Source organism: Ictidomys tridecemlineatus, chromosome 5, assembly GCF_052094955.1.
Source record: "Ictidomys tridecemlineatus isolate mIctTri1 chromosome 5, mIctTri1.hap1, whole genome shotgun sequence".
NCBI classification, from domain to species: domain Eukaryota; kingdom Metazoa; phylum Chordata; class Mammalia; order Rodentia; family Sciuridae; genus Ictidomys; species Ictidomys tridecemlineatus.
Window position 1 is genome coordinate 26,500,538 of NC_135481.1, and position 22,313 is coordinate 26,522,850.

Here is a 22,313-nt window from a genome sequence, read left to right on the forward strand (position 1 = left end):
CAACTATAGGTGTAAAATCAAGGGTCTCAGTGTGACTGACTTTACTGCATTTAGGTGGAGTAATTCTTACAGTGCAGGGAAATTATGAGGAAATTTCCCCAAAGCGAAAATGGCTTTGGCAGCTGCTGGGAATTCCTCAGTTTCCCCTTCACTTGCAAGATTAGCTCCTTTGGATAGATCCAATCCCAGGCAATCTGGCTTATCTCCTAACCTTCCAGTAGAGTCAGTTTTTAATCTGCCTTAGGTCTTGAAGGGGGAGGGGGTATGTACTTTGATCAGCCCAAATTTTTCTCTGATTCTTTTTCCTCAGTGAGTCCAAGATTTTTTCTCTTCATGGCAGATATCATAGCTAAGTCTACTTTACACTGTTGGCATAATTTAGGATTTTCCCTTAGAGCAAAAAAATCTGAACATACAGCACCTCACACCATTTCCTTTTTTGTAAATTTTATCAAACTGTAAAAAGATATTTTCCTCTGGTGGCCAGGTTTCTCCATCAGAGAATTTGTATTGAGGCCAGGCCAAGAAAATGAGGCGCTTGTTCTTGAGCATCTGAGGTTCAAATTTATCCCAATTTTTCAATACGCAGGCTAGTGGTGCACCTAGCGTATTGGAGAGAGAAGCTCCTGTCTGAGTGAGGAAAACAGGACTCAGGCGCCCATGCTGCGCCAGAGAAAACTGTTCTCCTTAGGGACGTCTCCCTAACCTTGAGCTTCCTAAACGGTCCAGAAAACCCGTCTCTCACCTGGCTTTGCCAAGGGGTTTCTGGTCCCCTTTAGCAAAGTGCTAGGGTCTCAGTTTGCCCTGTGCCAAAGACCCTGGGAGGATTCAGACTTAAGGGCCTTACTGCTTTCCTCCCGACCACTAAATACCCATTGATCGTGTGCTCTTTGTCGCCTTTGCTCTGTAGACTAGCAGATTACCAGAGTTGATTCTAAAAAAATGCTTCTTTTAGCAGCTTAAGGAACACAGCTCATTTTAAACATTGGGCGGTAAAACAGACTATTGAAAGTTACCTAAGTACCTTAGAGAACCTGGGCAGATTTTACTAATTATACCATGCCTTTTTCTCAGTCCTACAACCTGAATTGCTAATGTTTCTGACCTGAGAAGGAAGGGAAGCATCCAGGAGGAATGGATGCGGGGTTGGGAGTGTTGCACGGCCCATCGGAGGCAAATGTGATTGGGGCTTTCCCTCAGTGCTGTTCATCTACCGATCACCCTAGATACCCCTGGGGGCTGTCGGAAGGGGGCTCAAGAGAAAGGAACCTTTGGAAACGTCTGAGAGTAGCCCAGACCGGGATTCCGCAGTTGTTCCAAACTCCTTCCTCCACCTCCATGCATCCGAGGCAGATGGGGATTCAGAACACTGTGTACTCACGCCAATTGCTCTCCAGGCCCAGACAGAAAAGTTGGAAGCGGCTTTGGCAGAACCCAACATGCCTGCTCTGTACCGAACAGGTGATTGAGAGCTGCTTAGGCTGAGAAACCTCTCACCCGAGTCTTGTAGAGTGGCGGCTGCACTAGTTGCGTTTAAGTAGCCGACGGGTGCCCACTTTACCCTCCAGAAAGAAAGAGAAAGACGCACCTCAAACAGACATAGGGTGCGTAGAGAGGTGCTTACCTCCGTGCAGAATATCTCGGTATGGGACCTCCAATATGTTACCGCTGTTGACCGGTGACGAGTTCTTGCTCCCCGATGTTGAAGAATAACACCAAAGAAGCACACCGAGGCAAGGCCAGAGTAGAGATTAGAAATTTATTAAAGGACAGAAAAGACTTCTCCCGGAGGAAGAAGGGGACCCAGAAGGTGGAATCCGTGGAAGTGCAGTTGTCTCCCCTTTTTATAGTTCTTTCAGTGATGGAATGTAGGTTGGAAGGCCTGAGGGGTGGGACACAGGTGGGCCAAAGAAGTCCTCTGAGCAGGAAGGACTTTTGAGATGGGCTTATCACTTCTCTGGAATGGGCTATCTCCAAATCTGTTGGGGCTGTTGGTTAACACTTCTTTGAGGTGGACTTTGGCCTAGGGCCTTTTCAGGACTTCATTAACATTCCATGAGTCGTCCTGTATTTTCCCTGAGTCATTCCCAGCATGGCCTCCATTTTAGATTTCACTCGATTTTAGACCTGATTTACCTAACTACACTGACTACCTAACTTTAAATCTGGCTTCATTCCCCCCTCTAATTTGGGAACTCCTTACTGCTGTAAGGAAAGGGGCCAAGAAAACCAATATTTGGCTCTTGCCCTCTGAGTCAGTCTGAATCAGGGGATAGGGTCTTCTCCAAAGGGCTCTGCAACTCTAGGCCACATAACCTCCTGATCAGGGAGATTAATGAGACCAGTGGAGGACAGAAAGCCAATCAGTGCATTTGCTGTGAAGAGGAGGGTCATCAGAGAAGGGAGACATCCCTGATGCTTCCGAGGGAAGCCACATGGTCAAGCAAGGCCTGGACCCATCCTAGCGCAAATGGCACTAGCAGAACTGAGAAGCTGCTGTGAAGTTCCCAAGGACTCCCAGAGACTCAGCTGACTCTTAACAATAGATGGGAACAAAGTCAGTTTGACTTGCTTCATCTTAAACACTTAGCAAAGACAGTCAAAGCCAAAACATAGCTATTCCTGGACATTTTAAATAATAATAGTTAAATGTAACCTCCAACAATAAGAAAACTGAAGGCTGCAAAAGAGATTCTTAGGTAGGAATGCCTGGTAACTATCAAAAGGAACTGCCAGAGTAGTTTTTAGTTTTAAGACCCACAGATATTCCTAACCTACACAGGTAGGCTTGGTGTTTGCTAGTATGATTATCCAGCCCTAAGTAACAGAATTAAAGATTTCTCTTAGACACAGAAGTCATACTAGTAAAAGGATTTTGCAAGATCAGATGATATTAAATTATTAAACTATATCTTAAGGGAAGGATAACTGTAACCCTAAAAGTTAAGTGTTGTGTTTACATCGCTGACTTTCTGGCAATGTGACAAATATCCTTAAAGATTTACATGCTCAGATAGAAGCCATGTCCTCAGCAACTTTGTCATGGAAACAATATCTTAGCTTCTGGTTCTTGGTACTTCCTGGTGGAAAACATTGTTAGTCTCTGTCTTTATACTCATTGGCATATTCCTGTGCTATGGCATTTATTGCTGCATCAATATGGCTCCAGCCTACTAATGAATTCTTGTTTCTCTTATAGACCACCCATCATTCGAATGGCCCTCCAGCCTATTACTTCTCAATTGGACTTTTAGCATGGACCACTCGATAGACCCGATATTTTTAAAGGGGACTCCAAACTGCTTGCCCCAACATCGCCCCTATTGTCAGCCTGAAGAAGCCAGAAAGATTTTCTTCGCCCCCTTTCCTTACAGCAGTAAGGAGTTCCCAAATTAGAGGGGGGAATGAAGCCAGATTTAAAGTTAGGTAGTCAGTGTAGTTAGGTAAATCAGGTCTAAAATCGAGTGAAATCTAAAATGGAGGCCATGCTGGGAATGACTCAGGGAAAATACAGGACGACTCATGGAATGTTAATGAAGTCCTGAAAAGGCCCTAGGCCAAAGTCCACCTCAAAGAAGTGTTAACCAACAGCCCCAACAGATTTGGAGATAGCCCATTCCAGAGAAGTGATAAGCCCATCTCAAAAGTCCTTCCTGCTCAGAGGACTTCTTTGGCCCACCTGTGTCCCACCCCTCAGGCCTTCCAACCTACATTCCATCACTGAAAGAACTATAAAAAGGGGAGACAACTGCACTTCCACGGATTCCACCTTCTGGGTCCCCTTCTTCCTCCGGGAGAAGTCTTTTCTGTCCTTTAATAAATTTCTAATCTCTACTCTGGCCTTGCCTCGGTGTGCTTCTTTGGTGTTATTCTTCAACATCGGGGAGCAAGAACTCGTCACCGGTCAACAGCGGTAACACCAGGTGACCCTCCCAATAATTTCTGGTGATTGGTAAGAAGATTAGGTCACCCTGCAGATTATTTATTTTATTTTATTTCTAAAATTTTTTTAAGAGGGAGAGAGAATTTTTTTTTAACATTTATTTTTTTTTTTAGTTTTCGGCAGACACAACATCCTTGTTTGTATGTGGTGCTGAGGATCTGGGCCACATGCATGCCAGGCGAGTGTGCTATCGCTTGAGCCACATCCCCAGCCAAGTCACCCTGCAGTTTAGCATATACACTCTTGCAACCCCTAAACCAATCATTTCAAATGTATCCACCACTTGAACTCACCAATCATCCTTACCCAAATTGTTCCCACCAGTGAACTTGCTATGTTAAGAGTAGTTGTTTGATTTTCCCATGATATGAAATGATTTGCTGTGTGATGTTGTGACGCATAGAGTATCCCCTAAAAACCTACAAATCCTCACTGAACTAAGGGCCAGGACTCGCTCCTGGGGACTGCTGCATCGGAAACAGTTGTGAGTCCAGGCTCGAGCTTGCAAAAACGGTTGTGAGTCCAGGCTCGAGCTTGCAATAAAGACTCTTATGTGATTGCATCAGATTCAGCTTCTGGAGGTCTATTGGGGTCCCACAAATCTGGCATTACACATCTACAACTACAAAAAAAAAATAAGGCACATTTTCTCTTAAATTGTCAAAAGTGTTGCTGAAAGCTCGGTCCTTGTCCCCAATGCCAATCCAATAACAAGGACAAGATTTTGAGAAAAAGGAAAAAGAAGGTTTATTGCTTTGCTAGCAAATGAGAAACACAGGGGACTCCTGTCCCAAAGGCTGTGATTCTACCCATCAGCAGGAACAGGGGTGATTCAGAGAACATGAGATTACTGAGGAGGGATCAGAAAGGAGAAGGTCAGGGAAAAGTCTATGGGGAGGAGAAGATTGAGGAAAAAGAGATCAATAAGATCAGGGAAAAGTTTAGGAAAGAGAAGATCAGGGAGAAGAAGGTTAGGAAAAAGAAAAAAAAAACATATATAAGTTTCAAAGCCACAAGGGATATAGTCAAAGCATCAAGTAAATCCCTGTTGCAAAAGGAATATATTTTCATAGAGTATGTTGAAAATTAGGAAAATCAAGGGTTCTGTTTCTATCAGGTGCAGTATTTAGACTGTTATTTTGATAAAGTCCAGTTGCTCTAATATGGTTTGAAAATCCTTGCTCCCTTGGAGTATAATTGCAGGGGAGAAACTGTGGCAAAGGTACAAATTCACCATAATGATTTGAACTGGTTTTGTACATAATCATCTGAGGTTTTGATAGTGAAGTAGCTGTACGGAGTGTCTTTGGGTCCAACATACAGGAAAACACAGGATTGCCAGGGTTCACACAAGGAAGCAGTTGTTCAGGTTTCATTCCTGTGTCTGACTTTGAAGTTGAAGTACTTTTCTTATCCTAAAAGATAAATATATAAAACCATTCTCAATTATTAAAAAATAGAATTAAACTTATTCCTTTCATACCCCTTTTTTGGGGGGGAAATGCTATTCATTATTGAAGACTACCTGCTAAATGAGCTTTATTTGGTTCAGAGAAACTTGTCAAAATATTCATAAACATGTTATACTAGCACTATGAAAATCGATTACAAGCTGGGTATGGTGGTGCATGCCTATAATTTCAGCTATTAGGGAGGCCAGCCTGTGCAATTTAGTGAGATCCTGTCTCAAAAAACCAAAAAGGGCCAGAATATAGCTCAGTGGTAAAGTGCCCCTGGGTTCAATCCCCAGTACTGAGGGGGAAAAATTAATTTATAGGAAAAGTTTATAATAATAGTCATAGCTGAAGAGGGAGTATACCTCAATTTTTCTAGGGGATAGCCATAACAAAGAATTACAGCTAACAGAATAAGCACAACTGGGAAACTGGGATAAGTGCTATGAAGAAAAATACAAGATATGAAGATATACTGGGGGGCTTTAACCTAGTTTTGGGGGTAAGGAGGGCTGTTCTGGTGAAGTTTTATTAAATCTAAAGGTAGAAAGCAAGGTAGGAAAAGAGATGGAAGCAAAAATCATGGCCAAAGTCAAGTAAATTAGGGTGAAAATGTTTTTAGATAATATAAGAGGCTGAAGCCAGATCTTGCAGGATCTTGGTAATTATGGTAAAAATTTGAGCAGGCTGTGGTGGTGCATACCTATAATCCCAGTGATATGGGAGGATGCAGCAGGAGGATCTCAAATTCAAGGTTAGCCTCAGCAAATTAGATCATGTCTTAAAAAAAAGAAAAAAAAAGGATTGGGGATGTATCTCAGTGGTAGAGTGGTCTGGGTTCACCTCTCTCTCTCTCTCTCTCTCTCTCTCTCTCTCTCTCTCTCTCTCTCTTCTTCTTTTATTTATTTATTTATTTTTGAGCAGGGCACAATAGAGCATGGCTGTAATGCAGGGACTCAGGAGGCTGAGGCAGGGGAATCAAAAGTTCGAGGCCAACCTCAGCAATTTAGTGAGATCCTATCTTAAAAGGTTTGAGGATATAACTCAGAGGTAAAGCATGACTGAGTTCAATCTCAAGTACCAGAAAAAAAAATAAGATAAAAGCAATGGAAAACTCTTTAAGGGTTTTAAGGAAAGTATGGTGTAATTTTTAATAAAATTGCTTTGGTTTCTCTCTGAGCCTTGTGTAAATGTGGAGAGGAGCTGTAGTAGTCCATGTAGTGTGTGGCACAGACATGGACATAGTAAACATATTTGAAATTTAGTCATTTGAGGGAAGGAGGCAGCAACATGTTTAAAAAAATGGATGCATGTGTATAAAAATGTTTTATCTTTAATAATGTCTCTTTCTCCCTGTTTTTCATTTGGCACTGGGTATTGATCTCAGGGCTTCATGCATGAAGCAAGCAAGTGCTCTATCACTGAGCTACATCCGTGGCCCTTTTTTTAAATTTTCAGATAGGGTCTTGCTAAATTGTCCTGGCTGGCTTCCTGTCTTGGCTTCCCCAGCAGCTGGGATTACATACCTGGTCACTGCACCTGGTCCTAATTTACTGTTTTGGCCACCTTGGCAGATTGCCCAAAATAATCTGTGGGCTTTTTTTTTTTCTTTTAAAGTAAATACTATTGCCTTTAGTCATGAGAACTTTTTTTCATCAAATAACCCTTTTTGTCATTGGCTCTAAAATTCTGATCAGTTTGGCTTAACATGTAATACAGAAAACCAAATCTATTCCTCTACCCCCACTTCCATTTCTACGTACTCCTTTTTCATAAGGGACCTTTAAAAAAATGAGACAATTTGGGGCTAGGGATGTGGCTCAAGCAGTAGCGTGCTCGCCTGGCATGTGTGCAGGTCCTCAGCACCAATACAAAGATATTGTGTCCCCCGAAAACTAAAAAAATAAATATTAAAAATTCTCTCTCTCTTAAAAAAATGAGACAATAGAGGAAATAGATGCTTTTGTTTTTACAAAAAGTGCAAATACATATTATGAACATTTTACTTTCTCAATAGTATCAGAAGAGAGTGATATATGAAAGAAAACCAAATCTAGTTCAAACAGAAGACAAATTAGCTGATAAACTTTGTTGGTTTAACAAACACCACAAAATCTGTAAATTAGACTGAAATCTTAGATCTCCACAATAATGAAGCCAGAATCAGGCAGTCAGTATAGATAGGTATATCGAGTCAGGTCAGATCAAGAAGGCCAATTTTGAGTGATTCTGGGAAGTTGGAGACTGTCATCCCCTAAGGGATGGAAATGTTACTTCCTTCAGAGACCTATCTCCACCCTTATCAAGAACCCGCCCAGTTCCAATCTGTGATGTGGGTAACCTGTTCCAGGAATTGCCCCTCCCTACAGGGAGCTAGGGGATGTTAATGTGTCCTTGGCTTCTCCAACCTGCCCTTCCCCCTTCAGCCCACCTGTTTCCTACCTTCGGGCCATCCCACCAAGCATTCCAGGGCCTAGTGACAGATGCAGGAAGGAGAAAGATAAGACTAGGACTTAAAAAAAAAAAGTGTAGAACACCTCACTTCTTGGAGTAACAGGATACCAGCTATGGCCCCCTTCTCCCTCCGGGGAGAAATCTGTTACCCCTTTTTAAATAAACCCTGCTTTATATGCTTGCCTCAGCATGCATCTATAATGTTCAAACTTCAACATGTGGGAAAGCAGGACTCCTCACCAATAACTGGCAATATCAATAATTCACAAATATCTGTAGATTCAGAAACAAAATTATGTGTTGTTTTTACTTAACCACACATGCCTTCAATGTGGCTCTTCTTGTTCGGCATTTGCCCTTTTCAAACTTTTTTTTTCCTTTTTTTGTAGTACTGGGGATTGAACCCAAAGTCTTTTGCATGCTAGGCAAGCCCTCTTTCATAAGCTACATTCCCAACCCTTTTGTTGTTGTTGTTGAAGATGAACAGAATACTTTTAACTTATTTTTTATGTGGTGCTGGGGATGGAACACATGCGAGGCAAGCGCTCTGCCACTGAGCTACAGCCCCAGCCCTCCAAGTCTTTTTAGTTTATTTTGAGACCAGGTCTTATTAAGTCCTCCAAATTGCTTAAACCTTACTTTCCACTGACCATTTACAGTGATTAAAAGTGTACTTTCCCCTCATATCCTTTTTGGAAAAGACACAATGTATATAAACATGATATTAAAATTAAGCTACGTTAGTCTTGTTCAAACTATCACCAGTTTGCCCTGGAGTATCAGTGTGTACCATTCCCCAATATCATTTATACCTTCAGATCAACAATGACTTAATTAAGCGCTCATTTTACATTTGAAAATGTAAAAACTTTAGCCTTCTGCACAAACCCACCCAGTCGCAGTCCGTCATTCTATCTTCCTCAATTTTTCGGCAAACGGAGTCTTTTCCTGCGGGGAAAGGCAAGAAGTCCGGCAACTACCCAGGAAACTACACCCAATTAAAGCAGCAAAAAGTCTGAATCCTTGGCTGGATCCCTTTGTATAAAACGATCTGCCTAATCCATGGAGTTGTATTGCCTGGCAAAACCGCGAATCCTTAAGAGTGGTTGCAGCTTGTCTCCATAGCAACTGGCCGCGGGCGCCGGGGCCCGGATGTTGTGAGGATCCGCGGTGGTTTGCCCCAGCTTCCTTTGGTCTCCTCAAGGCAGGCTGCACTCCTCTTCGGGAGTTGTAGTTCTCTTCTCTGCCGCCGCCGGGCCTGAGGCGCGGGGTGGACTACAAGTCCCGGCATGCGCTGGGGCACCTCGCCAGCCGCCGCCTCCCGGCTGCGGACGCCTCCTAGCAGGTTGTTGTTTTTATGAGAGGCGTCACTGGCACCCGAAGCGGTGACCGCCGCCACCGTGACAGCCGGCTGCGTCGGGTGGAGGTGGCGCTGCCGCGTCAGGTACAGTCTTGGGCGAGTTTAGACCCCGGGAGCGGAGTCGGGGCGGACTGTCGGTAGCCGTGATTTACACCCTCAGCTCCGCGTCTCGCGGGGGCAGAGTGGAGGTCTCACTCCTGCGCGGGGCTGCTCGGGCGGGGACTTGACCCCTGGCGCGCGCGTCCCCACGGGCGAGCTCCTTGAGCCCCGAGTCCAGAGCACCCGGGGACCGGGCTGGCCCCTGAGGCGTCAGGTCCAGTGGTCTGCAGCCTCTGAACCAGCGTGCAGTCCTGAGGTGTTGCCGGGGTGGGGGAGCTGATGCCCCAGCGGACCCTCCCTTTACCCGGTAGGGCTTGGGGCGATTCTCGTCCGGGCTGATGGAATCCATATGGTAACATGTGTGCGTCACTTTGCCTGCCTTTTGGGTCTTTCTATTTTGATGACGTTTGAGCCCCGTGATGCCAGGAATAGAAAGAGTAAAGGTAAAACAATGCAGCTGAGATTTCTCCTCCAACGCCAGCCTCCTCCTCCCTACCTTTCTCTCTCTCCACCGGCCTCCTTTAGCTAGTCTTCCTAAAGGACTTGTCCTCAGAAGCAGCTGTCCCACGCGACGTCTTGTGTGTGTTACATGTTTGGCTGTATTTAATGAACCCCAACTCTTTGCCATTGGGAACGACAATTTTAACAAACTCAGCCAATTAAAGTATTTGGTTGAGTGGTGAAATTTGCACTATCCCCCTCTAGCTTTATTAAAGCCAGAATGGAGGTTTCTTGTAACTGGAATAGATAACTACTTTATTGAGAATTTTGAGAGTAATCTGCCACTAAATAGTGCTTGAGATGACTCACACTCGTTAGCAGATCATACTTTGGCTTAAGGTTTGACTAGACTCCTCATTTCCCAGGGTTATTTGTCATACATAGCTAATGTGAATGGCTTACTATTACTAATTTACTATTACTATTTATGCTTTTCTAGTGTGCAGGAGGCCTTGGGTTTCATACCTAGCCCTGGGAAAAAAATTCTAATCTATATTTAAAGGCTTTGGGGAAAACTTATTTTAAAATAAAAACAGGTTGGAAGATAGTGTAATTAGAGACAATTTTGAATACCAAGATATAGAATAAGAAGGTGCTTATATTTCTATTGAAAAATAAGGCCAAAAGATATTCAACGTGAAACTACGAATTATTTTTCTTTACTTTGCAGTATTTTTTTTTTTAAAGTGAGTGAGAGAGAGGGGGACAGAGAGAGAGAGAGAGAGAGAGAGAGAGAGAGAGAATTTTTAACATTTATTTATTTTTTCTTAGTTCTCGGCGGACACAACATCTTTGTTGGTATGTGGTGCTGCTGAGGATCGAACCCGGGCCGCACGCATGCTAGGCGAGCGCGCTACCGCTTGAGCCACATCCCCAGCCCCTTTGCAGTATTTTTTAATATTTATTTTTCAGTTTTCCGCAGACACAACATCTTTATTTTATTTGTATGTGGTGCTGAGGAACGAACCCAGCGCCCCACGCATGCCAGGGGAGCGCGTTACCCCGCGAACCACATTCCCAGCCCCCTTTGCTGTATTTTTCAAATTTTCTATAGAAAGAAAAGGAATGCAGCAGTTTCATTTCATTTATATGGATTAATCAAACATTACTTTAAAAAGTAGTTACAACACAAAAACAGTCCCTGTTGCTGAATCTACCGACTGTATGAATTTAAAAGTAAATTATTTTGGAGAGAAGAAGGGAAAATAAATGAATTAGTTGCACTGGAAGGAATAAAAAATGTAGATGATAATAATTCTTAGCATTTGTACTTACCATTTTTTTTCCACCTTGTACAGTAAGATCAAAGATAAAAGTACTTAGCCTTTCATGAGTTAAGTCTGGACAATGCCTATAAATCCATCAGGTGAAGAAAGATTAGACCTACTGGAAAGATCTGAAAGTAGCAGAATTTGTTTATTATTTTTAAGCATTACTATAACCAGGTATTTTAATCTTATTAACATGGAATCACTTTGAGTACTATATTTTATATGTCTGATATTTTGCATTTATTTTTATTTTATTTTCTGTTACTGTTACTTTGGGTATGGATAGGTAAGTAGCATAATTATTTAGTTCACATTTGTTTTGTGACAGAAAGACCACATTGTTCTTCCAAAGGAATACTGTATGCATTTTTGCTATTATCAGTCACTTTAAAAAATTATTTACCTCAATGCCAAATTAATTAGTTGGTGTTTTTTTTTAAGTTGTAGCTGGACACAATACCTTTTTATTTATTTACTTATTTATTTTTTATGTGGTGCCCAGAATTGAACCTGGTGTCTCATAGGTGCTAGGTGAACACTCTACTGCTGCGCCACAACCTCAGCCTGCCAAGTTAATTCTTAATGCCTCAATGCCATTAATTTTTTTTTGTTTTGTTTTGTTTTGGTACCAGGGATTGAATGCAGGGGCGCTTACCCACCAAACCACATCTCCAGCTCTTTTTTAAAGAATGGGTCTCACTGAGTTACATAGGGTCTCTATAAGTTGCTGAGGCTGAGTTTGAACTCATGATCCTCTTCCCTCAAACTTCCTAAATTGCTGGGATTACAGGCATGCACCAATATTGGCTAATGCCATTAATTCTTAATAAAATATCTATTGTTATTTTTCAGGCAATAGTATTCATATTTTATTTTTTTAGGTTGCCTTATTTGGAATGTTCCTTCTTTAAATTTCTGTTCTATATTTTCTACATTTTAATTTTGTATATTTTGTGTACTGTGTTGGTTTATTATGTTGTTAGGATTTGGATCCTCTTAACAAAGCATAAGAAGTATTCATAATACATTAACATGTCTGATTTTTGAATAGGTGTAATTGTATTCCTATCTAAATTAAAGATTTTAAAAAATGAGGTCTGAGTATGAACTGCCAGAAACATTAAAAAAAAATAGTAGTTTCTGAAAATTTTAAGAACAGACACAGCAACAAAGCCAATTAAATTCAATTAAAACAAAATGCAGCAACAAAGCCAATTAAGCCAATTAAAACAAAATGCAGATTCATCTAACAATGCAGAACCACTAGAGGCTGGGTTATTTTTGTGTTTGTGTGGTTAAGGTAAGGAAGTTGCCATAATCTAAGTGATAACTACTGTATTTTGAAGGATTTCCTTCCTGACAGTTCTGCAAATTTGATGAGATTTAAACATCTAAAAATATAAGTTGGTTTCGAAGGTCTTTTTCAGTGTCTAACACCAGAAAAAAATTGAGTAAATCATCTCTCAACTTGAGTTCTAAGATGAAATTTAGCCCCACAATGTGCAAAGGATTGCATCTAACAAAGGGATTTTTTTAAAAAGGGAATTTAACGTATGATAAGCTGTAAAAGAGGCTTTAAGATTTTTTGAAGAAGTATTGGAAAATAAGTAGTGTGAATTAAAGATTTTCCTCTTTAATCACATGAAGCCAAAAATCTAATTTTTCTTGAATAATGTCTATAAATCACTATCCTTTCAAGATTTTCTACTTCATATTGCCAGCTTAATGAAGAATAAAAGGGGCATTGGATTGGGAATCAGGATGTTTTATGATGTTGGGCAAGTAATTTAATTTAGGGGTATCTATTTCCATTTATAAATTGCAATAATACAATAATAGTAACCAGTTGCCTTCTTTTTTCTGAAGATCAAATCAGACATGATTTGTAAATGACAGTATTATTGGCCTGCATAAGTGACATTTACATAAAGTGTATTATACACTTGAAGTGTAATGACTTGATGTGATAAATGCTTCTTGATGAAGTTTCATTAAAGTCAAATGGAGCTTCATTTGATTTCTTAGTGAGCTTGGTGGCATTTTCTAGGTTGAAGGAAACCTGGCTCCTCTTCTGACTGTGACTTTGCACTCTGCTGCATTAAAGGCCTTGAAACAGTAGTGTGTTTCTGTGGTTGGGTTTTTAAATTTTTGTTTTAATCTCACATCTAAAAGAGTGTTGGAGCCCTATTTTAACAGGAAGTGGCTACTCTTTCTAAAATGTTCTAAAATGAGACATTAAATTGATTTTATAAGAAATGAGACTACATTAAGTATGAAATCCCAGGTCCTCTGAGAGATAACATTGCTTACATAAGCAGTAAAGTTTAGCCATCTCCTTCTGGAGAAGTCAGCCCTGGCTGTTATAGCATCTGACTATGGAGATCAACTTCAAGTTTTGTTGACAAACAGCATTCAAATGAAAAGTCTTAGTAATTTAGGAATACATTATAAGGAGTTTATCAGAGTACATAGAGGTAAATGAAAATAAAAGACAAATATATATTGTATCATGGGTTGGTAATTTTTTTAAGTGAGAAATCCATCTTTTTTTTTTTAAAGTTATTTTTTTTAAGAGAGAGTGAGAGAGGAGAGAGAGAGAGAGAGAATTTTTAATATTTATTTTTTAGTTCTCGACGGACACAACATCTTTGTTGGTATGTGGTGCTGAGGATCGAACCCGGGCCGCACGCATGCCAGGCGAGCGCGCTACCGCTTGAGCCACATCCCCAGCCCCTTTTTTTCTAATAATTATTTTTTTTTAGTTGTAGGTGGATACAATACCTTTAAAAATAAAGGTGCTGAGGATTGAACCCAGTGCTTCATGCATGCTAGGTGAGCATTCTACCACTGAGCCACAACCCCAGATCTATACTTTTATCCAGTAGAAAAATGAAAGTTTGAGAATAGCAAAACCCAACCAGGGTCCATTATTTTTAAAATTTATTTCTCTATACAAAGGAAAAAGAGCACCCATGGCTTACAGTAGTACCCAAGTGAGGACAGACTGTAGATTTGTGTGTCTTACATATCTTTTAGCCCTTCCAGACTTTTATAAAATTAAGATATAACAACACGGGAAAATCAAGATTTTTCTCACAATGAGAATATCCTTTGAAAAGAATACTATACTGGCAGTTATTTTTTCTTCCGTGTTTTGGATTCATTATTGTTTACTTACTTTATTTCAATCTATTAATTAAAGATGTGGCTTCTTTTAAATTAAGACAAAAAGGGAAACTTTTATCTTCAGATGTGGCAGTAATTACTTTTGTTTCCCAATTACCTTACATCAAAGAAGGAAATGTGTGAAGAAATTGTGTATTGACTCACTTCTCTTGCAGAATTTATTTTTTAGATCAAAAGGTTACTTTGCTGTTTGTTAACAGTATTACTTCCTCTTTCTGGGCATGGATAAAATGAAATTATTCCCCCTTTTTTAGGTTTTTTTCAGGTACCTATATTTAGTAATAAACTTTAGGGTTTTTCTACTTTATGAGAACTGGGAGAGCCTGCTTAATGGGTGGGTTATTTCCACTTTGATCATGAATATAAGAGGCAGGATAGCCATAGGATCTACTTCTTGATGCTATAATTGCCACTCTGAGGACTGAACTCATCAAAAGCCCAGATAGTAAAGATTTTAAGGTAACCTATTAAATTTCTTTAAGGATTTGTGTTTGTCATTCCCTATGCTTAAAAATGGCTTGTCTTTTCATTTAAAAAAAATGTCCCTGTTTCAGAAAGGTAATAAATGAATGCTGAAAATTTAGCAGACATTGCACATATAATTTTATGTTTTTTTTTAATTGAAAATATCCTTTAATTTTTTGTGTGGGTAAGTACCTCTATATTTTTAATATATTGAACCAAGAGTAGTGGTATACCTCCATAATCCCAGCTTCTTGGGAGGCTGAGGCAGATGGATTGCAGGTTAGAATCCAGTCTGGACCATTTACAAGACCCTATCTCAAAAATGAAATTAAAAAACGAATTTGGTGGGCACTGTCAGTGGTAGAATGGTTGCCTTGCAAGGCCCTGAGTTTTAACCCTGATACTGCTTTAAAAAAAATTACTCCATATAAAAAATTGTGAAATTATGAATTCCATATTCAGAATTTCTGATCAAATCTTTTGTCTCTTGGAGCTGTTTGGAAACCAATTTAATTTGGACTCTCACTGGTAAAAACTTGCTATAAGAATTATCTGCTTGTAATAGTTAAAAGATCCATTTAAGAGCTGGGCGTGGTATCACATGCCTGTAATCCCAGTTATTCAGGAGGGTGAGGCAGGAGGACTATAAATTCGATGACTGCCTGGGCTACTTGGTGAAATCTTGTTTTAAAATTAAAAAAAAAAAATAGGCGCTGGGTGGTATAGCTCAGTGGAAGAATATGCCGCAGTCTGGCTGGGCACAAGATCACGAGCCACTTACAGCTTTGTAGATTCAAACAGCAATTCTTTATTCCCTACAGCTTTGTAGATTCAAACAGCAATTCTTTATTCCCGAACTCACACCGGCCCTCTACAAGCACGTTCTGGGGAAATCCACGTACTCCACCAGGCTTTGAATCCCAAATACTTTCTGAATCCCACAGGAACTCAAGGATCAGGCATGCCTGAGGCAGCAGGATACGCCCTATTCCCAGCAGGATACACCCTAAACCTGGATCTGCCCTAATCCAGTAGGATCCTCCCTAAACCCGGATCCACCCTGGTCCTTGAGCAGGGTCAACTTTCTCAAACATACATGCAATGTCACAGCAAATGTCCAAGGCAAGTCCATTTCCACAAGTCCTTCCTCTAAGCAACATGGGGTACACTGGCAAGGAAATTTCGATGAGTCATTCCTACTTGGCAATGAATTCTCAGCAAGAATACATTGGTAGGGGTGGGGATCTAGCAAGTTTTTTTGTGAGTGTTATCAGGGATTAAACTCTGAGGCACTCAATTACTGAGCCACATCCCCAGCCCTCTTTTGTATTTTATTTAGTGACAGAGTCTCACTGATTTGCTTAACATCCGCCTTGCTTTCCTGAGGCTGGCTTTGAACTCATAATCTTCTTCAGCCTCTGGAGCCACTGGGAATACAGGTGTGCACCACTGCGCCTGAAACACCATATGAATTGCCAGCATATGGGGCTGAAAAATGTTTGATATTATAGGGGACTTAAAGGGCCTTTCACTTAAGATCAGTCTGGATAAAAGAAACCTATAGAGTGGAAATTTCTCTCTGCTCTCACGAATAGGACTAAAGACCCTTTCTTCCTTCAGAGCAATACATGAGGCTGTTGGTGTTATTATAACAAAATACCAGAGACTAAATTAACTTTATAAAGAAGTTTATTGCTCAAAAGTTCTGGAAGTTCCAGCCTCCTCTACCCTCCTCCCACCCAAATCAGGTGATGGGCTTATTGCTGTCAGAGTCCCAAGGTGGCACAGGACATCAAGTGACAAAAGGCAAGGAAGCATAAGTATGTGTCATGTTCTGCTCTTTCTTCTTTATAAAGCCATCAGTATTTAATCATGGTTCTACCTTTATGATCTAATATAATCCTATTCATGTTGTAAAGCGCTCCCCCGGAAGTTCTAAAACATAACTATAGAAAAAGTAAGGATAAAACTTGTTGGTCCAACTGCTCATAAAATCTTTGGAAGTATGTATCTCAGGTGCATTTAAATAAAATTTGTTGTAAAATGTAAACTGTTCTCACTATTAAGAAAGACTTTTCCTTTTCCTTTGGTTATGTTTTTTTTTTTTTTTTTGGTATAGATGGTCATAGCACAATGCCTTTATTTTTTATAAATAAAGGATCAAACCTGGGTCCCACCTGTGCTAGGGGAGCGCTCTACCTCTGAGCCACAATCCCAGCCCTGGCCATGCTTTTTTAAAAACCTATTTTCATTTTTTAAAAACCTATTTTCATTTTTTAATAACTGGTCCTGGGAATTGAATCCAGGTCTTCACATAAGCTAGGCAAATACTCTACCATTTAACTACATCCTCAACTCTTTTTGAGTCATGGTCTTATGGAGTTACCTAAAATGGCCACATACTTGGGATTCTCTTGCCTCAGCCTCTCAGTAGCTAGGATTACAGGCCTGTGTATCTCCACACCCAATTTATCTGAATGTTTTACTCTTTCTTTGTACTGATTTTGTATTGCTTAATTTCCAAAGTCTTTTTTGAGCTATAAAGGGTAATAATTAAAATAATTTTGGTAGGTGAGGTAGTGTACACCTGTATTCCCATCTACTTGGGAAGTTGAAACAGGAGAATCACTTGAGCCCAGGAGTTCAATACCAGCCTGGGCAACATAGCAAACCTTGTTTCAAAAAGAAAGGTTTAGCCAGGTACAGTATGGTACACATCTGTAATCCCATGGAATTTGAGAGTCTGAGACAGGAAGATTGTAAATTTGAGGCCAGCCTCAGCAACTTAGTAAGACCCTTTCTCAAAATAAAAAATAAAAGGGCTGGGGATGCAGCTAATTGGTTAATTGCCTCTGGGTTCAATCCAAAAAAAAAAAAAGTTTAGAACAGTATCAAGTTGCTGGAATTACAGGCATGTACCACCACACCCTGCAAGGTTGTTTTTCTTGGTGACTGTTAATGTAGATTGGTAGTATCACAAGGAAGCAAAGTTTAGGTTGGGGTTAAACTTTTGATACTTTCATGGAGGTTCTCTTCTTTGCAACACAATTGAAGTTGGTAAAATGTCATTGAACTGAACTAGACTTTACTATCTTCAATGTTACATTGATATTGTATTTAGTATTTCATCTAGAAGGGTAGCCATCTTTGATTGCTGAAAGCAAGGTGAAGTGATACAGAGGCCAGCTCCAGCTGGCGACTGTCATCTTGTTCCCTAATTCCTTCTGTTAGGCTTTGGTAAGAGGTCATTATGAAGCTGAGGAGTCCAGTAATGGGTTAGGACACTGGGGTATTGTGTCATTAACCATCATCAAATTTTTCTTCTTTGTTGCTGGAGTTTATGAGGAAGCAAAAGAGTGGCAGACTAGCTATGGGTGAGATTGTTAGATAATAGCGGATTACTTAAGTTTTTCTGTTTTGCCATCATAGTGATTATGTTTGATTTCAATGATCTTGAGTACTTCTTAAAACTAAATAAGAACTGTTCATAATTATGTGAAATTTAAGAGATGCAAGTTTAGGGATGGGGTTATTTCTGATCCTTAAGTTCATTATTATTTCTGATTCTTTTAGTGAATAAATGCTTACATGTTCTCTACTGTAGATAAAATAAATGCTATTAGATTATAGATAAATATTGTATGGTGTTTTCTGACTAGTACAGTTAAAACACTTAGGCTGTTATAAAGATATTAAAAAAATAAAATTGTAGCTCTTAATCAAAATTTTGAATGTAGTATTAATTAGAGAAGTAACCTAAGGAAAAAAGTTGTGTAAGATATCATTAGGCTAATTTCTGTTCATTTCTACCAGATGACATGGATTCAGGTTTAAAAAACTTGAACTTTTTCAATTATTTCTCCTTCTAACCTATGAATATATCTATACCTAGAGCCATCATTGTGTCGTCCTTCCAGTGTTGAAATCTTTCTGTTTACCTCCCAGACCCCTGAACTGGAGATGGAACCCAAGGGTGCTACCACTTAACTAATATCCCCATACTTAAAAAAACATTGTTTTAGGGCTTTGCTAAATTGTTGAGACAGGCCTTGAACTTGTGATCCTTCTGCCTCAGCCTCCTGGGTTACTGGGATTACAGGTGTGAACCATTACTCCTGTTTTATCTAATCATGTTTTATCTAGAATGTTGAAAGTTATCATTTATCCTTTCTTCCTGTATGTCTTTCATAGAATGAAAGGGCTTTTCTGAATCTACTGGAAGACTCTGGGGTTGCTCCCCATTGACATAATTTAATTTTGAAATTTTCTTAGAGCTGAGGAGTGGTAGACCACCTGCTTAGCATGTGTGAGGCCCTGGGTTCAGTCCCCAGTACCACCAAAACACAAACAAGCAACAGTAATAAAATGGGATTGAGGTGGTGCTCATTTGTAATAATACCAGAGATCTTTCCTAGCTACTCTATTTTAAAATTCCAATTCATGCACCTTCCCCTTCATCAACTGGCTTACTTTTGTCTTCTAGAAAGTATGCTTCCCTTCAGGGAGGACTTAATTTTTTTTTTTCTTTTGAGTCCTTATTCTTAGCGCTTGGAATAGTTCATGGCACAGTGTAAAGTACTCAGTGTTTGTTGAATGAATGACTATAATATTAAATGTTTCAGTTCAGGATAGGCTTATTTATTTATTTATTTTTTTGAGAGAGAGAGAGAGAGAGAGAGAGCTATAGATATATTATTTATTTTTTAGTTTTCGGCGGACACAACATCTTTGTATGTGGTGCTGAGGATCGAACCCAGGCCGCACGCATGCCAGGCGAGCTCACTACTGCTTGAGCCACATCCCCAGCCAGGATAGGCTTATTTAAAATATTTCTCTAAGGTTACTATTGGAAAAAGTTGATTATAAAGGACATTTTAAAGTTTTCGTTAGTTATGATCCTGTCTTCTTCTCTCTCAGGTAAAATTTCTTTTAAAGCAGGTATTTTCATATCCTTTTGGTAGATGAAAGATCTGGAACCTTTGAAAAACATTGTAGAAAAAGATTTGTGAAAGCTATCCAGACTGTCTATCTTAGATGACATTGACAGTATAGCAGCACTTTTTTTTGCCCTTACAGCTTATTGTTTGCTTTACTTTGGAATTGTAGATGCATGGTATAATAATGCCCTCATTCTTCTCCATCATCTTTAATTCTAGAAGATCTGGAAATGGAAAATTTACCTTTCCATAGTAAAATGTAGCTACTCAAGAATGATGAGGTACACCATCAGGTAATTGAAACCGGTTGTACTTAATGAGGTATAATTAATATTATTGCTGTCTTATTCTGACAAGTTTCTTTTTTTTTTTTTGTACCAGGGCTTGAACCCAAGGGCACTTACCCACTGAGCCACATCCCCAGTCCTTTTTATTTTTTATTTTGAGACAGGTTTCAAAATACAGTCTTACTAAGTTGCTGAGGCTGGCTTTGAATCTATGATCCTACTGCCTCATCCTCTTGAGCTTCTGGGATTATTGTTGTGCAGCACCATGCCTGGCTTATTAGAAATTCTGACCACTGTCACCTAATTTTTTTTTTCTTGAGATGTTTGATATTGAACACAGGGCATCATGCATGCTTGGTAAGTACTCTTCCACTGAGCTGCATCCCAAACCCTTTTTTAAAAATTTGTTTTGATGCAAGATTCAGCCAGATTGCCAAAGCTGGCCTTAAACTTGCAATCTTACCTCAGCTTCCCAAGTAGCTGGGATGATAGACCTTTGTCACTGTACCTAGCTTGGCTAATGCTATTTTCTGAGATACCAGAAACAGGAAAATGATTTCTGTTTTGTAGATGTATTTGAAAGGCCTGAGCAATATACAAATGGATTATAAAGCAATTGGGAACATATAACTGATTTAGTTACAGACTAACGTAAGGAATAAAAGGAAACCTGGGTTTAGCCAAGTTTTCAAGTTTATTGTCTTTCCAAAATATCCTTAGCTTTGTAACTATATGATTCCTTTGTAAATTTTCTATAAACTCTGATAATTTCTAAGTTATTACTAGTAAACCTAGTAAAATGAGAAGAATTTATGCATTTACCTATCTATGGTCAGAATAAGCCGAGAGAAACCTCATGGGTTTCTCCAGAATTTTAAGATCCTTAAAGAACAATTTGGACTTGTGTCAATGACCTCATCATCATCCAGAAATGCTTACTTAACAGGTGGGCAAATAAACAATTATAGCACAGGATTCTAATTTAAGTTCCAGATTAGGGAAAATATTAGAGTCTTTGAGAATAGGGTCAAGGAATGGTACAAAGGAAGCATTAGCTGAGATGAGTTTAAGAGTTTGTGTTGCAGTAAGGGGATAGACCACTGATCACAATTTGTAAATCCCTAGAGTAAAGAGAAAGCATAATGTTTTATTTTTTAATTTTTTGGTGTGGGGGATTAATTCCAGGGCCACTTGCATGCTAAACATAATACCACCAAGCTACACCCCCAGCTTGAGCCTTTTAAAGGAATTTAAAAGGTTGGAGGAAAAGAATAATTTGAAAGAGGATGAACTGATAGAGATTAAAGATATTTAAGGCCTTTGGGTCATATTCTGAAGACAATATGGAAATTTTAAAGGAATGGCATAATGAGATGATTATTTTAGGAACATATCTGGCAAGGTTCAAACACTACAAGAATATTTCATAGTCAGTGTGTCTAGAGTTGGCCTTAGAAAGTAACCAGTTTTAGGGGTGAGGTATCATTGAATTACGTTTCCAGAGCTTTTTGTTCTTTGAGATAGGGTCTCTGTTTGTTGCCCAGGCTGGCCTTGAATTTGGGATTCTTTTGTCTCAGCCTCCCAAGTAGCTGGGATTACAGGCATTTTCCAATTTACATGGATTTCAACTGTTTTTGAGAACAACTAAATTAAGAGGGTTCTTTAGTAGGCCTGTCACTTTGCTTGCCCATACTATCAAAATGGTGTATGCCATGTCTCTCTTTTGAATTAGTTTGGGCATACATATACTCCCCCCTATGGAAGTAAACAAAGACTTAAATTGGGATTGTATTAAAGATTGATTTTAGACATTCAAGTTTGATAAATATCCACAGTTAGGCAATGTATTAATACACATTAATACTTTGTTTTGAAATGTCTTTATTTCATCTCTAGTTAATACAAGATGCTTTTTATTGGAAATAAAAAGCTAGGGCTTACCTGTTTACAAGAACTGTTTAAATTGAAATTACCTAGGGAATAGGAGATTTATGCATATTTAAATATCTCTGATGAGTAATCTGGAAGTTTGAAGGGGCATTAAGAAAATAAAGTTCAAGTAAGTCTATGGAGGTGGGATGTAGCAACAGTGAGAGTGTGAACTATTAACAGAAGTTTTAGAAGGTGGGGAAGGCAAAGGAAAGAAAGAAGCTTTCATGTGGTAAAGAATGTTTTTTGGGCTTCAGTCGATTTTCTTGTTCACAGAACTCCACTTACTTGTTTCATGTGGAATGTGTTTTTCAGTTGTCCAGTCACTGAAACCGGAAACCTGGGAATTACCCTGTACTTTCCCTTTTTATGATTGGCTATTTAGTCCTTTAAAAAAGTCTTCCATGTCTTTTCAAATCTCTCTAAA

General features: G+C 39.5%; 2 protein-coding genes across 6 annotated transcripts in view; one reads left to right on the top strand and one right to left on the bottom strand.

The window, feature by feature from the left end:
• Positions 1 to 4,665: 4,665 nt before the first annotated feature.
• Positions 4,666 to 9,156, bottom strand: Pierce2 (piercer of microtubule wall 2). Its single transcript, XM_013358980.4, has 2 exons — positions 8,744 to 9,156; positions 4,666 to 5,358 (listed from the first exon to the last, which is right to left on the bottom strand). Exons 1-2 carry the CDS (start codon positions 8,759 to 8,761, stop codon positions 5,011 to 5,013), a joined length of 366 nt encoding a protein of 121 aa, XP_013214434.1. The 5' UTR covers positions 8,762 to 9,156; the 3' UTR covers positions 4,666 to 5,010.
• Ccpg1 (cell cycle progression 1) overlaps positions 9,139 to 22,313 on the top strand; it is a 41,971-nt gene continuing 28,796 nt past the window's right edge. For all 5 annotated transcript variants that reach the window (XM_078049585.1, XM_078049586.1, XM_040275525.2 and 2 more), the window contains exon 1: positions 9,139 to 9,295. Coding sequence is in view for 3 of the 5 variants with exons in the window: in XM_040275525.2 (XP_040131459.2) it covers positions 9,209 to 9,295 (87 nt within the window). In the remaining 2 variants the exon portion in view is untranslated. The remainder of the gene's footprint in view (positions 9,296 to 22,313) is intronic.